Here is a 13,297-nt window from a genome sequence, read left to right as displayed (position 1 = left end):
TCATTTTACAGTACTAACTTTGGTGTGAAGCTACTCTTGATAAATATTTTATGGAGGCAAAACAATTATTATTTTTTTTACATTTTTGGAAACACAAATAAGCTATTTCCGTTTAAGGTACTGATCAGATTCAATCATAGTTTTAAGAGGATAAAATTGTTAGACTGATTTTGTGGTTGTTTTCGCTTGATGTGTATTTTATTTTGAAAATCATTAACTGGAGTCGTGCTCAGCGTCGGTTTCGCTATCTTCACTCGGGTGTATCACTTTGTTTGTTAAATGTGCTGCAGTACCCCTCTCTGTCCTCTGAGCGTCGCTGTAGCTCAATCTGGACCTGGAAGTGAACGACCTGCCGGAGGTCAGTCACTGGGCTCCGGTATGGCGTGGAGAGTCTGCTCCGTCCTGATCAGACTAACCGGAGAGGAGGTTTCACGGAGCTCCGTGAGAGGAGGCAGGTCAGTCAGTGCACCTGGAGGGAGACGTCCTGTCCCGGGTAGTAGACGGACAGACCTCCGCTGAATAAAGCTAGCCCCGTTAGCCTCTCGGGACGGTTACTTTAACTGTAGCCGCTAGCCGTGAAGCTAACTGAGCTAACTGCTGTTTGTTTGTGTCCTAATGATCTTCACTGAGCTCAGTTTGAATGTTGTTACACAGAGGAACCACAGGCTGTAAGATTTATATTAACCCTTTAACGTTCACTCTACAAATTTAAGGGAAACAAAGTCTGTTTGATTTTTGAAATGTGGATTAAATATGGATCTTTTCACCTGATTTGTTGCTTTTTTTCCACTTCCTCTTCTGTTTTCACTGTGCAAAAAATATGTAAACTGCCCTGAAAACATCGTCATGGATTTTTACTATTTTTGTTTAGATATTTACTATCATATATTCCAGTTGGTCAAACTCACATTAAAACCCTGCTTAGGGTCGAAAAATGAGGGGAGAGATCATACAATGTTTTAATTTAACTAGGTAGAGGAACTGTTGGTTAAGTGAATTGGAATCCTGGCAGGGTGAGCAAGTTGGACCCAGATCTCTTAACACGAGCCTGCTTCGCTGTTCCTGATCAGAGGTGTTCGGGGTCCAGTATGTCCTCAGGCTGTTCTCATGTCTATGCTAACTGCTAACTGTCATTAAGCTGACGCTAGGCCTGTCACGATAACAAATTTTCAAAAATATTATTGCAGATAAACGATATTATTGTCAATATTATTTTGTTTTTTTTTCATTGATGTAATTATGATAAATGGGATAATAAAGTGAGTAAACTATATCAAAAGCAAGAAACTTTAATTTCTTAAGAGTATTTAACTGTAATTAAAAGGTCATGATGTTTTAGATAAAATAAATTAAACTAAAAATATAAAAAAAATAACAAACAAGAAAGAGAAAAAAAAATACAATGAAAATGAAATGGACTCTCTTTTAGAAAAAAGTACATGTCAATGAAAATAATTAATACTAATCAAAACCACCATTTGGTGCTTTTATTTCTATTTACTTTGCAGACAAAAAGCCTCAGTAAGAGCGGATTGTCAAAGAACAAGGCTCCACTGCACCTCCCCTTCTTCTTCTTCGTCGCCACTATTTTCAAACAAATGCGACATATCAGCTCGTTGGTGTTCATGAGCTCACACTTTGTTCATTCTGATAAAAAACAAAATATTCCCACACTGGGACTGTGGCAGGCGGCTTAAGAACCGTATCTTTGGTGCCATCACTCATATTAGCGTGTGTTTCCTCCTTACCCCTCAGGACGCTCGCTTCAGCTCTCTCCGTGTGTACGCGATCAGCCCCGTCTTCACCCCAAAGATCGCATTTTTGACAGATGCTCACTGCGCTATAAATCCGCTATAGAACCTATGCACCCGGATGTTAGGAAAGACAGACGTAGTGAGCCATCTTCTCATTCAGCCTCTTTGGTGGAAAGAGAGGAGGAAAACAAACATGCATGCACGTGTCAGTTTATCCAGGCTGGCAAACTAACCAAGGACATTTTTATTTATCGTTTGGTTAATCGATTTATTGATTGTCGTGACAGGCCTAGCTAAAGCTGAATCCGTGTCTGTCTTGTCTAATGATGAAGTTCTCCCATCGTCCATTAGGTGGCCTCACAGCTTCCAGCAGAGATGCGGCTTCAGGAAAGCTACCAGGAAACCAGAACCCAAGAAGGTGGAGGAGGAGCTGGGCCCCCCCCACACAGAGACCTCTGAGCCCATGGTCCATCGGCGGACCTCCACTCCCCCCGGCCCCACCAGAGAGTTTGGCCGGCTCCTCAAACCGCTCGTCTTCACCGTGGGGGTAGGTTTTACTGTGACTGTGACATCATCGGTGATGTCACAGGCAGGCGCTAACTCCATGTCAGTTTACAGGCTGCTCCTTCGGCTCGGCGGCCATCTGGCAGTACGAGTCCCTCAAGTCCCGGGTGCAGAGCTACTTCGACGAGATCAGAGCTGATTGGCTGGAGAAGCTGCGGCCGCAGAAACGAGGGGACTTCCGCAAAGAGGTGAGGAGGAGTCTCACCTGTGACATCACAACCTTTAGTCTGCTCAGGTGAGGAGAGGAAAGCTTTGTATGTCCACTCTCTGATTGGGTGTTTGTGTTCCAGGTTAACCAGTGGTGGCACAGCTTGAGCGAGGGTCAGAGGACGGTGGCAGGTGAGAGATACAAACACCTCTGACCTCCTTAGCGGTGGCGTGCACAGTCTGTTCAGAGGGCGGGGGCACAGGGAACTTACGTCCACATGTTTCCAGAAGCTTCTGTTTCTTCACGTGTTTTGTGTTTTTTTCCCAGGGATCATTGCTGTTAACTTGGCTGTGTTCTGCTGTTGGAGGATACCGTCTCTGCAGCGCTCCATGATCAAATACTTCACAGCTGACCCCGCCTCCAGTGAGTCCAGCCAATCATAAAGAGATCACTCAATTAGCATTGAATTTTCCTAGGTTCATTGAACACATCTTGAAGAATGATGGTGTGTGTGTGTCCTGCAGGGACTCTGTGCTCTCCCATGCTCCTCTCCACCTTCAGTCACTTCTCGTTCTTCCACATGGCGGCTAACATGTACGTCCTCTGGAGCTTCTCCAGCAGCGCCGTCTCCATGTTCGGCCGGGAGCAGTTCATGGCCGTCTACCTGTCCGCAGGTACTTCAAACTAATACACACACTCTTCATCAAACACATGGTAACACTTCGTGCTCATTAAACAGGATGTGCCAGGTTTTAATTCCCCTCGTGTTGCGTTCAGGTGTCGTCTCTTCCTTCGTCAGTTATGTGTATAAGATCTCCAGCGGGAGGTTTGGTCCGTCTCTGGGAGCCGTGAGTCAAACTCAGATTTTTCACCATGAAGCAGGAAACGGAGTGTGTGTATCGGAGTAAAAAGAGTTTTGTTTGTGTGTTTCCAGTCCGGAGCCATCATGACCATCCTCGCCGCTGTCTGCACCAAGATGCCCGAAGCCAAACTCGCCATCATCTTCCTCCCCATGTTCACCTTCACCGCTGGAAACGTGAGAGCGCCTCCACCTGGTTCACATGTCTCACCTGTCTCTCTGTCTGTCTGTCTGTCTGTCCTCACTCTGACCGTCCTCTCCCTCCAGGCCCTGAAGGCCATCCTGGCCATGGACACGGCAGGCGTGTTGTTGGGATGGAAGTTTTTTGACCACGCAGCTCATTTAGGAGGAGCTCTGTTTGGAATGTGAGTCTGTTTCAACCAATCAGATTCTTCTATCCTCTGACCATCCAATCCCTGAACTCCTACATTTTCCTCTTCCTCCTCCTCTTGTGTTTACGTGGTCTTCCTCTCTGCCTGCAGCTGGTACATCCTGTCCGGTCACGAGTTGATCTGGAAGAACCGGGAACCTTTCGTGAAGCTTTGGCACGACCTGAGAACCCGAGGAGGACCGGGTGGAGGAGGTGACCGAGGAGGCGCTGTGTAGGGCTCTCCAGACGCCGGGGCTGATGGGAAAAACCCTGTAAAGATGTATAAAATGTACAGAGGTGCAGAGAACTGAAAAACGCTGCACTGCTCGTCAGGACCAGAGGACGCGGCTCAGAAATAATCTTTGAAGTTGATATTTATAAAAAGATGGAGACGAAGGAGTGAAGGTTTGTTTTTGTCTGTTTTTGTTTGACTTTGTCGCAGAAAGATTAAAGCTTTACTGTTTTAACCATGTTTCACTTCACTGTGGAGACAATAAACGTCTGAAACACTTTCTAAAGAGGCCTGTTCTTAAAACGCCGCAGAGTGAAGCAAGTTTCATCCTGCAGCACGAGTCCACCAGAAGTTCTGGTTTTGACCCTGATGGATACAGGTCTTCTCTCTAAGAGTCTGAAAACACGACAGAAATGAAGAGAAAAAGAGCTGAGGTGGACGTTTTCAGCTCTTAAGAAGCTTCATGCTGTGAGATAAAACCTGTTGATCTGTTAAAACATGACCATGGGGCTAGGGACCCAGGCAGATCATGGAAAACGGCTCAAGACCAGTAGAGGGCAGCAAAGCCCAGTTTTCACCAAGTGGTGTGGATCAGTACACGAGTCAGATTAGTGAAGTCTGATCCTGTTTGTGTTTCCACAGCCAATCCTGCCCCCTTGTGGTAGGCACCGTGTGAGCCAGGTGCCGATAGCTGCGTCAGTTACATAATAGTGTTACGCCATAGCAGCGTGACACAGTGTACCCCAGCTAATAAATCCAATGAAGAAGAAAAACGCGACAGTCAACAAGCCTTGTTTCAGAGAAAGGCTGTGTGCCGCCAGGAGAAACACAACAGGAAGTGACCATTCTTTTGACCTATCAAAGGATTGCAGTGTTTCTAGCCCCACCTCTGGGGTCAGATCGAAATTGTCTGGCACCCAAACAGAAGGGTATCAAAAAATGGGTCGGTAATCTGGGAAAGTGCCACAGTTTTAGTCAAAAGAAACGCCACAAAATGCGTGTCAAACTGAGACGAACTGGACCGAACCGCCATGTAGCACTGCAGCTAGCCTGTTAGCCAGTTAGCATGGAGGATCTTAAGCCTGTGCTGGTTTTGGTGGTGCTTTGTTTCACTGCAGGGATAAATGTAACCTCCAAAACTAAATTCAGACCTCAGTTCAGATGCTGGGAGTCCTGTGGTGGAAATCCAGCTCATGGTGGTGAGCTTGGACCTGAACCCCCTGTGGAGGCAAGAGGACGGTAAGATACTCCAGACCCGGGCGAGCTGAAGGCTTCTGAGCTGTAAACAGTGACCTGCAGTCATGGAGTCAGTTTGATAAACAGGGAAACAGTTCAGAGTCCACACACACACACAGAGCACTACTTTAATATTCACTAACAGTATTCAAAGTGTGCAGGATTTGGCGCCCCCTGTTGTCAAAGTGATTAGTCTTAACTCCTGTTGTTGTAGCCTTGTGCAGATAAAAACCTTTAGCAGGACTTCAGATGCATTAAGAGGAGTTTTCCAGGTGGGTCGGGGTACTTTGAGGACCCCCGCTAACAGAGCCAGTAGTGAAACTCCGGGATGCTCCTGAGTCAATATTTCTGTGTGCTCAGCCGCGGTTTGAGTTCATCGACCCCTCAGACCGGCAGACCTCAGAGGATCCGATCAGGTTCACAGAGACTGTCCACATCACTGAACCACAGCGGACACACGGCAGGAGAGAGGAGACACAGAAACTTCACTTCAGACTCTGAAACTGAGCCGACGGTAGGGAAACGTAGTCTGTTAGATTTTAGAGTTTTAATTTTACGCGTTAACAGAGCAGCGAGTTTGTAGCTCAGTGTTTTTACAGATTAAACCATTTACATCATCAGCCTTTGGTTTCATACCTGCCTCCATGGTTTTCGAGAGCCAGAAGCAGCCATGTTTGATTGAGGGGGTGGAGCTAAAGAGGAATGGGGAGTTAGCATATGCTGAGCAGTTTGCTACCATGGCTAATTCACTAGCTAGCTAAACATTTGTAGTCAGAGTCACCAAACAGGATAAAGTCATTGGAAAGATAGAAGAGTTTTATTGAACTGGAATAAAAAGTCTCAATCTGTGACATCACTGATTGGTGAATGTTTTTATAAGAGCATCGTAAACTAACACCAACCAATCAAAGACAACCTGCTCCATCCAGTGATTTTTGGAACATTCCGGAATGTTAGCTTCCAGAACACTGAGTTCATGAGTGCTTTGAAGGCTCTTAAAGAGACAGTACGCTAAAGGAAAGGTCTCAAAGAGACAGTAGCTGAAATATAGCATTTGGAGAAACCTAGCAGACATCAAGCAACTTAGAGCTGTCACTCAAACAGGCCACACCCCCTAAATCTCCCTCCCTTTAACCCTTAATCTAGCCACTAGTGGACACTTGAGGAATTGCATTTTGGGATTTAGGGTCGTCACTTTAAAATGTAATTTTAGGCCACATGGGATGTTGGTGAGGTCACACAGGAAGTGGTGGAGACTTACAATAAACCCAATTTCCTGTTTGCCCATGTTCCCAGGTGTTTCCAGGTGTACCCGGGTCTTCCCAGTCCTGTTTGGTGTGTTCGGGGTCTTTGAGCATCATGGCGGTGGGCCTGCAGGTGGTGGGTCTGTTCCTGGGGGTGCTGTCCTGGTGTGTGCAGTCCAGCTGTACCTCCTCTAAGGTGTGGAAGGTGAGGAGTCAGGTGGAGTCGGTCACCACGTCTCAGTGGACGTTTGAGGGTCTGTGGATGAGCTGCGCTGCCACGTCCACAGGCGCCACTCAGTGCAGCAAGTTCAAGACGGTGCTGGGTCTGCCAGGTGAGGACTGGGGGATCATGGGACACACGGAGCGGGAAAGTTGAAGAAGTAAATGTTTTTATTTTTACATCCTGGTATTTAGTCCACCTGCAGACCTGCAGAGCTCTGATGATCCTGTCCCTGCTGGTCGGTCTGGCCTCCATCATCGTCTCTGTGTTTGGACTGAAGTGCACCAAGATCGGGAGAACCTCAGAGCAGGTCAAGAACCAGATGGTTCTGACCGGAGGGATCCTGTTCATCCTGTCCGGTTTGTGAAATCAGGGAGTGTTTCAAACTATGAAAAACTCTTTTTTTTTCAGCGGTGATGGAGGGGTCGATCAGAGCACTGAAGAAAAAAGTTTTCAACAAACAAAAATGTCCCGGGTTACCTCAGACAGAGCTAGGCTAGGTGTTTCCCTCTATTCCAATCATCTATGCTAAGCTAATCAAGCTGTTTCTGCATGTTTTTGAGGCAAAGCTTAACCTGTTTTATCGCTCTGGTTCCAGGCTAAATGCTAAGCTAAGCTAGCATATTCACACTGATTTGGGTCAGTGGACAGCTAAGGTCAGTGTTTCTATCTGAATCCAGTCTTATTGCTACGCTACGCTCTTTTTTTCAGTGATTATCGTTAGCAAAATAGCTGATTGCAGACTTTCAGCTAATCTAGGTGTTTTCCACTGAATCTGGTAATGATGCTAAGCTAGGCTAACTGTTTTCTCTTAATCTTCGTCTTTGAAAAAAGCTAAGCTCGTTGCTTCTGATAGATTTTAGTCCCTGAATAAAGCTAAGCTAGTTGTTGCTTGAAGATTAAAGTCTTCATACTAAGTCAAGGAAATTCAAGCTAGGTGTTCCCATTGATTCTGGTCTTCATGCTTAGCCAGGCTAGCTGATTAGTCTTCAAAATAATCTGAGCTAGTTGTCTCTGATAGATTGTAGTTTTTAAACAAAGCTAAGCTAGCTGTCATCAACTGATCACAGTCCTTATACTAAAATAGTCTTGGCTAGCTGTTTCAAAATGTTTATATACGTAAGAAACAGCTGCCTTAGTTTAGCTTAGACTTCCTTTATTTCATGGATAAACAGCTAGCTTAGCCTAGCTATGGCTAAAAAAGTGGAAAATTTTTAGCATAGGTTAGCTACTGTGCTAAACCAAGCTGCTGTATCAACCTTTCTGATCTTGATGCAATGCTAAAATAGCTGCTAACCTGAAATTTGACCTTTTTCTGGCTGTTTTTACACCCTAAACTAATTATGCTAATTTCTTTGTTTTCACAGTTTTATTGTTTAAAACTTTTTGAAGCTAGCTGTTTCTCCTTTTCTGGTTTTTATGTGAAGAAAAGAAGTTTATGACAATTTTTTGATCTTGTTATTTCCTCATGTTCTCAGTCTTTAGCAGGGTCACAGCAGCTTTTACTGCTCTTAATACTAAGCTAAGCTAAGCTAAGCTAAGCAGTTTTGTTACCTGTTCAGGTGTCTTCACTCTGACTGCAGTCTCCTGGTACGCTGCCAGAGTCATCCAAGACTTCTACAACCCGCTCTACGGAGGTGTCAGGTCAGTGCGTGTGTGTGTGTGTGTGTGTGTGTATTGCATACTCTGTGTGTGTGTGTGTGTGTTGCCCACTAAGTGTGTGTTGCTGCTGCAGGTTCGAGCTGGGTTCTGGTCTGTACCTGGGCTGGTCCGCCTCCTGTCTGGCTCTTCTGGGAGGATCCATGCTCTGCTGCTCCTATAGGAGACCTCCCCTAGCGCCCCCTACAGGGTAAACAAAGAGAGGGGTTTGTCAGACGTGTGTAGTTCTGGGGTTCATCCACAGGAGAGCGCTGGAGCTTCACAGTCAGGATTCAGCAGCCTGGTGGCTGTGGTCTCAGTGCTGCAGGCTGAGTCAGTCAGCTGCTCCTTGTTCATTCATTTAGAAAATGTCTGATTCAGTTTCTGACGAGCGACAGATTAGGATTAAGACGGATTATTCCCACAGATATTCTCACAGTCTGAGTGTCTCCATCTCTCTCCGTCCTGCAGACAGTTTTCCTACAGCTTCACCTCCACCAGCCGAGGACAGAACATCTACAGAGCAGCTCCGGCCTCCGACAGCAGCAGCGCCAAAGCGTACGTCTGACCGCCGCCGCCGCTCCACGTCCAGGGGGAGGAGTTTATCCTGAAGCTTTTGTACTCATGATGTCATAGTTCACTCTCCAATCCGATCCAGATCAGTTCACCAGTAATTCTTTGTGTTTGAGGGTGTTGTAAATAAATGTAAACCTGTGAGTGTTTCGTCTCTCTTCTCATCAATCAAACAGATTTTATTTTGAAGGGAGACAGGAAGTGTGAGAAGTCAAGGCTTTTATTTTGGTGGATAAAGTCGAATATCCTGGGTATGCTATCAGAAATGACAAGCTAAAATGCTGCCAGCGACTAGAGCTAACATTCCGGAATGTTCCTCCAGAGATCAAAGCACAGATCAGGATGTTTCTGATTGGTTAGTGTCAGTTTATGATGCTCAACAATCTGTGATGTCACAGATTGAGTCGTTCTGGTGTGACTTGAGTTAGCTGAACTGTACGAGCTGTTTATTCAGTGTGGGAAGGCTAGCTCCCCTAGGGGGCGCTGCAGCTGCTCCTCCTGTGGTGATAGCATCCTGAGCAATCATTATGTCCAGGGTGTGGTGTGTGTGTGTGTGTGTGTGTGTGTGTGTGTGTGTGTGTGTGTGTGTGTAAAGGGGGTTGACTGGGGGGAGGAAGAGGAAAAGATGACCGTTTCCTGATGCAGCTAGAAAATAAAACAAACAGGAAACAAGGAGCAGAACTCCTGACAAGGAGCGAGAGGAGACACAGGGAGTCTGAGCCATTCAGAGTGGGTACAGCACAGAGGAGGACCAGGAGGACCAGGAGAAACCTGCACACACATAGAATCCTGCAACAGAGACCAGTACAAACCCCTAAATGTGAGAACAGAACAACAGGAACCAACGATCATTGGCGCCGTGGAGTACGAGCTACGAGCTGAAGAGCTTCTGATCTGGACTTAACACACACACACACGAACACACACACACACACACTGTGGCAGAGATGTCCGAGTCTTAAGGAGAAGATCTGGATTATTCTTGAGCTCCTCAAAAACAGAAGACAAAGGTAAGAGCTGCTCGATGAGGCCGTTCTTTCTGGCTTGGTTTCATTCGTAGTCGTAGATGAGACAAGGAAACGCTCGTGTGTGAGCTGTGTGTTTCTCCGTCCTGCAGCAGGTCAACAGGCCGTAACGTTGACCTCACAGGAGTTGCTGATCTACCTCCACCATTAGCGCAGGAAACAGTCGCTCCATGTTTCTAACTCTCTGAGTGTGATGATGATGTTTAGTCTCATTGTGTGTGTCCTTGTGTGTGTGTCCGTGTGTGTGTGTGTATCATCAGTAATCAGTCGGCAAAGTAAGCCCCGGTGAATTCTCAGAGGAAGCTGTTGTTATGTAATTAATGAAGTCAGACCTGAGTTCCTGTTTGAGGAAGCGTTCAGTTTCACCTGAGACGGAAACGTCTTTGTTTCACTGCAGGTTGACGTTTTTACAGCGCACTGTCTCTTGAATGTCTATTTGACTGAACCCAACTGTTCACTCATCACGTCATTTACTGCACTCGTCTCAGCCCTCCTAACTCACTTTTTTGGTGCATTTTTTGTATTTCTTTCATGCACTTTACCCTTTCCACTTTTCTTGCACTCTTTATTTCTTAAAGTCCCTGTGAGGAGATTCTAAGTGAGTTTGGAAAAGTTCAAGGCTCAAGGCTGAAATATGAGCCAAAAGCCAAAACTAAGATTGAAGGCTAAAACACGAGCTAGTGGCTAAAACATTTGCTCAAGGCTAAACAGGCTAAAAGCTAAAAAAAGAAAAAAAAAAGAAAAGAAAAATGAAGTACAGGCTGAAACACAAGCCCATGTGCTAACCACAAGCTAAAGACTAAAGCATTGCCAAATGGCTAAATTACCAAAGTCTTAATGAGATAATGGCTAAAACACAAGCTAAAGACTAAAACACTAGCTAAAGGCTAAAACATTAGCTAAATGCTTAATAAACAAAAGTCGTAACGAGATAAAGGCTAATTCACAAGCTACAGGATAAAACACTGGCTAAAGGCTACAACATTGGCTAAAGGCTAGAGGAGCTTAGGGGTAGCATACAGTTTAAATGTTCACACTGGTTCAAGGCTAAAATACAAGTTATAGGCTCTAACATTGGCTTAAAGCTGTATGAGCTAGGGGCTAAAAACAGGCTAAAGGTTTACACTGGCTTAAGGCTAAAGCAAATGCTTAAAGCTAAGACATTGGCTTAAGGCTAAATTAACTTAAGTCTTAATGAGATAATGGCTAAAACACAAGCTAAATGCTTAATGACCAAAAGTCTTAATAAGATAAAGGCTAAAACACAAGCTAAAGGATAAAACATTGGCTTAAGGCAATAACATTGGCTAAAGGCTTGAGGAGCTTAGGGGTAACATACAGTCTAAATGTTTACACTGGTTCAAGGGTAAAACACAAGCTATAGGCTCTAACATTGGCTAAAGGCTAACTGAGCTAAGGGTTTAAAACAGGCTAAAGGTCTATACTTTTTTAAGGCTAAAGCAAATGATAAACGCTAAGACTTTGGCTTAAGGCTAAATTAGCCAAAGTCTTAATGAGATAAAGGCTCAATCATTAGCTTGAGGCTACAACATTGGCTAAAGGCTGAGGAGCTTAGGGGTGACATACAGCCTAAATGTTTACACTGGTTCAAGGATAAAACACAAGTTAAATCCTGAAACACTGGCTAAATGCTAAATGAGCTAAGGGGTAAAACACAGACTAAAGGTACTTTTTAAGGCTAAAGCATAAGCTAAAGGCTAAAACATTGCCTTAAAGCTGAATGAACTTAAGTCTTAATTAGATAAAGGCTCAAACACAAGCTAAAGGATACAACACCTGCTTAAGGCTATTACATTAGCTAAAGGCTAAAACACTAGCTGAAGGCCATTTCATTGGCTAAAGGCTAAATGAGCTAAAGGTTAAAACACAGGCTCAAGGTTTTACTGGTTTAAGGCTAAAACATTAGCTGAAGGATGAAATATTAGCTAAAGGCTAAAACACAAGCTACAGGCTTAAACATTGGCTTAAAGCTTAAGAAGCCTAAGGATAAAACACAAGCCAAAGGCTAACCACAAGTTATAAGTTAAAACAATGGTTTAAACCCTAAAAACAAGCTAAAGGCTAAAACAGGAGTTTTATTCTGCACTCTCCTGACTGCTCCTACTCACTTTTACAAACATTTTCTCATTCTCAACAACTTCTTATTTTGCTTTTGACACCTTTCAGAGCTGCACATCACTCCGTTTTTGAAATTCCACTTTTTTATGCACTCAGTTTACTCCATTTTACATTTTTAATTTTTTGGTGTGTTTTCCTGGGCAGCAGTGTTTTACATTAATTTACTCTGCCACCTTTGTTTTGTTTATTGGACCCTGCTCCACTCTGTGTTCTGACTCCCTGGGTTTTGACTCTCAGGTTCTGTGTTTGTATTTGTGCTGAAAGAAACCAGCTCAAAGAGGAAAATGAGAATCCCTCTCTGTGATGTTTTCTCTTTTCCTCCACATTCAGACTTTAAGTTTCATTTCTCTGAGTTTCATGGAACGTACCAAAAACAGAAGAAGCAGGGAAATAAAACTCTCAGTCAGACCTTTGACTGTATTAACTTCTCCTTCTGTCACACACTGACCTGAAGAAAACACACACACTTTAAAATATCTGCTGAATCAGCGACACAGATTTCTATTTAAACATCAGTTTCAACACTTTCACAACTGGAAACACTTGACCTCATCTTCTGGTTCGACTGCAGGGACACATTCAGAGAAATAAGACGTCATTTAGGAAGACAGAAGTCTGAATTAGTGCTGAAATATCATAAAGGAGGAAATGAAACTTTGGTTTAACTTCTAAAGATGCTCCATGTTCAGCATTTAAGAGGAGGCTGCTCGTCTGATCCAGCCCTTCAAAATAAAATACCCCAACTCCAAAATGATGTTCTTCTCATCATTTTAAGAGTTTATCCTCAAAGTGATAAGACGTCACTTCATTATTGGAAAATAACGTCTTTTTCTTGATTCGTTACTTTATTGTTGTCACTTCTTGACTTATATTGCGTAACGTTACGATTAATTTCTTGTAACAAAATAAATTTTATTCACAAAAGTTTCAACTTTAAGTTAATTTTAATCTTTTAACTGTACAATCTTATTCTCAGGACATTTCAAATTAATTCTCGTTACATAACGACTTCATTTACGCAAGTAACGACTTTTAAATTTGTAACATTGCATTACATTTCAACTTTATTTCAATACTAATGACTCAATGTTATATTACTTTTTTGTTTTCCTAACTTTGCAGCTTCAATTTTAGATTTCTACAGTTTTATTCTGGTAACAACACAACTTTGCAGCTTTAATGTTTTGAAGATACACTTTATTGTTGTGACTCTTATTTTAGCATATGGAATTAATTGTCTTCAGTTCTGTGTTACACCCTTAGGGGGCGTTAACACGTCAATGGTTTTAGGGTGA

The 13,297-nt window shown here is 43.8% G+C and overlaps 3 protein-coding genes across 3 annotated transcripts in view; all 3 read left to right on the top strand.

Moving 5' to 3' along the window:
• The first annotated feature begins 290 nt into the window (after positions 1-290).
• parlb (presenilin associated, rhomboid-like b) lies at positions 291-4,189 on the top strand. The gene is made up of 10 exons (XM_074679635.1): positions 291-455; positions 2,106-2,301; positions 2,366-2,506; positions 2,609-2,657; positions 2,794-2,889; positions 2,991-3,140; positions 3,244-3,314; positions 3,401-3,502; positions 3,593-3,690; positions 3,808-4,189. Exons 1-10 carry the CDS (start codon positions 379-381, stop codon positions 3,929-3,931), a joined length of 1,104 nt encoding a protein of 367 aa, XP_074535736.1. The 5' UTR covers positions 291-378; the 3' UTR covers positions 3,932-4,189.
• Positions 4,190-6,396: 2,207 nt separating this feature from the next.
• LOC141798223 (claudin-1-like) lies at positions 6,397-8,833 on the top strand. Its single transcript, XM_074680057.1, has 5 exons — positions 6,397-6,739; positions 6,822-6,986; positions 8,190-8,271; positions 8,363-8,476; positions 8,737-8,833. The coding sequence occupies exons 1-5, from the start codon at positions 6,523-6,525 to the stop codon at positions 8,831-8,833; spliced, it is 675 nt and encodes a 224-aa protein (XP_074536158.1). The 5' UTR covers positions 6,397-6,522.
• A 690-nt stretch (positions 8,834-9,523) lies between these two features.
• exoc3l2b (exocyst complex component 3-like 2b) overlaps positions 9,524-13,297 on the top strand; it is a 51,296-nt gene continuing 47,522 nt past the window's right edge. The window contains exon 1 of the mRNA XM_074678844.1: positions 9,524-9,848. The gene's annotated coding sequence lies outside the window, so the exon portion shown is untranslated. The remainder of the gene's footprint in view (positions 9,849-13,297) is intronic.

Source organism: Halichoeres trimaculatus, unplaced genomic scaffold (genome assembly GCF_033239565.1).
Source record: "Halichoeres trimaculatus isolate MK-OKI-2021-1 unplaced genomic scaffold, fHalTri1.1 fHalTri1_scaffold_9, whole genome shotgun sequence".
NCBI classification, from domain to species: Eukaryota; Metazoa; Chordata; class Actinopteri; order Labriformes; family Labridae; genus Halichoeres; species Halichoeres trimaculatus.
Note: the sequence above shows the minus strand (reverse complement) of the source record. Positions and strands in the feature narration are given on the sequence as shown.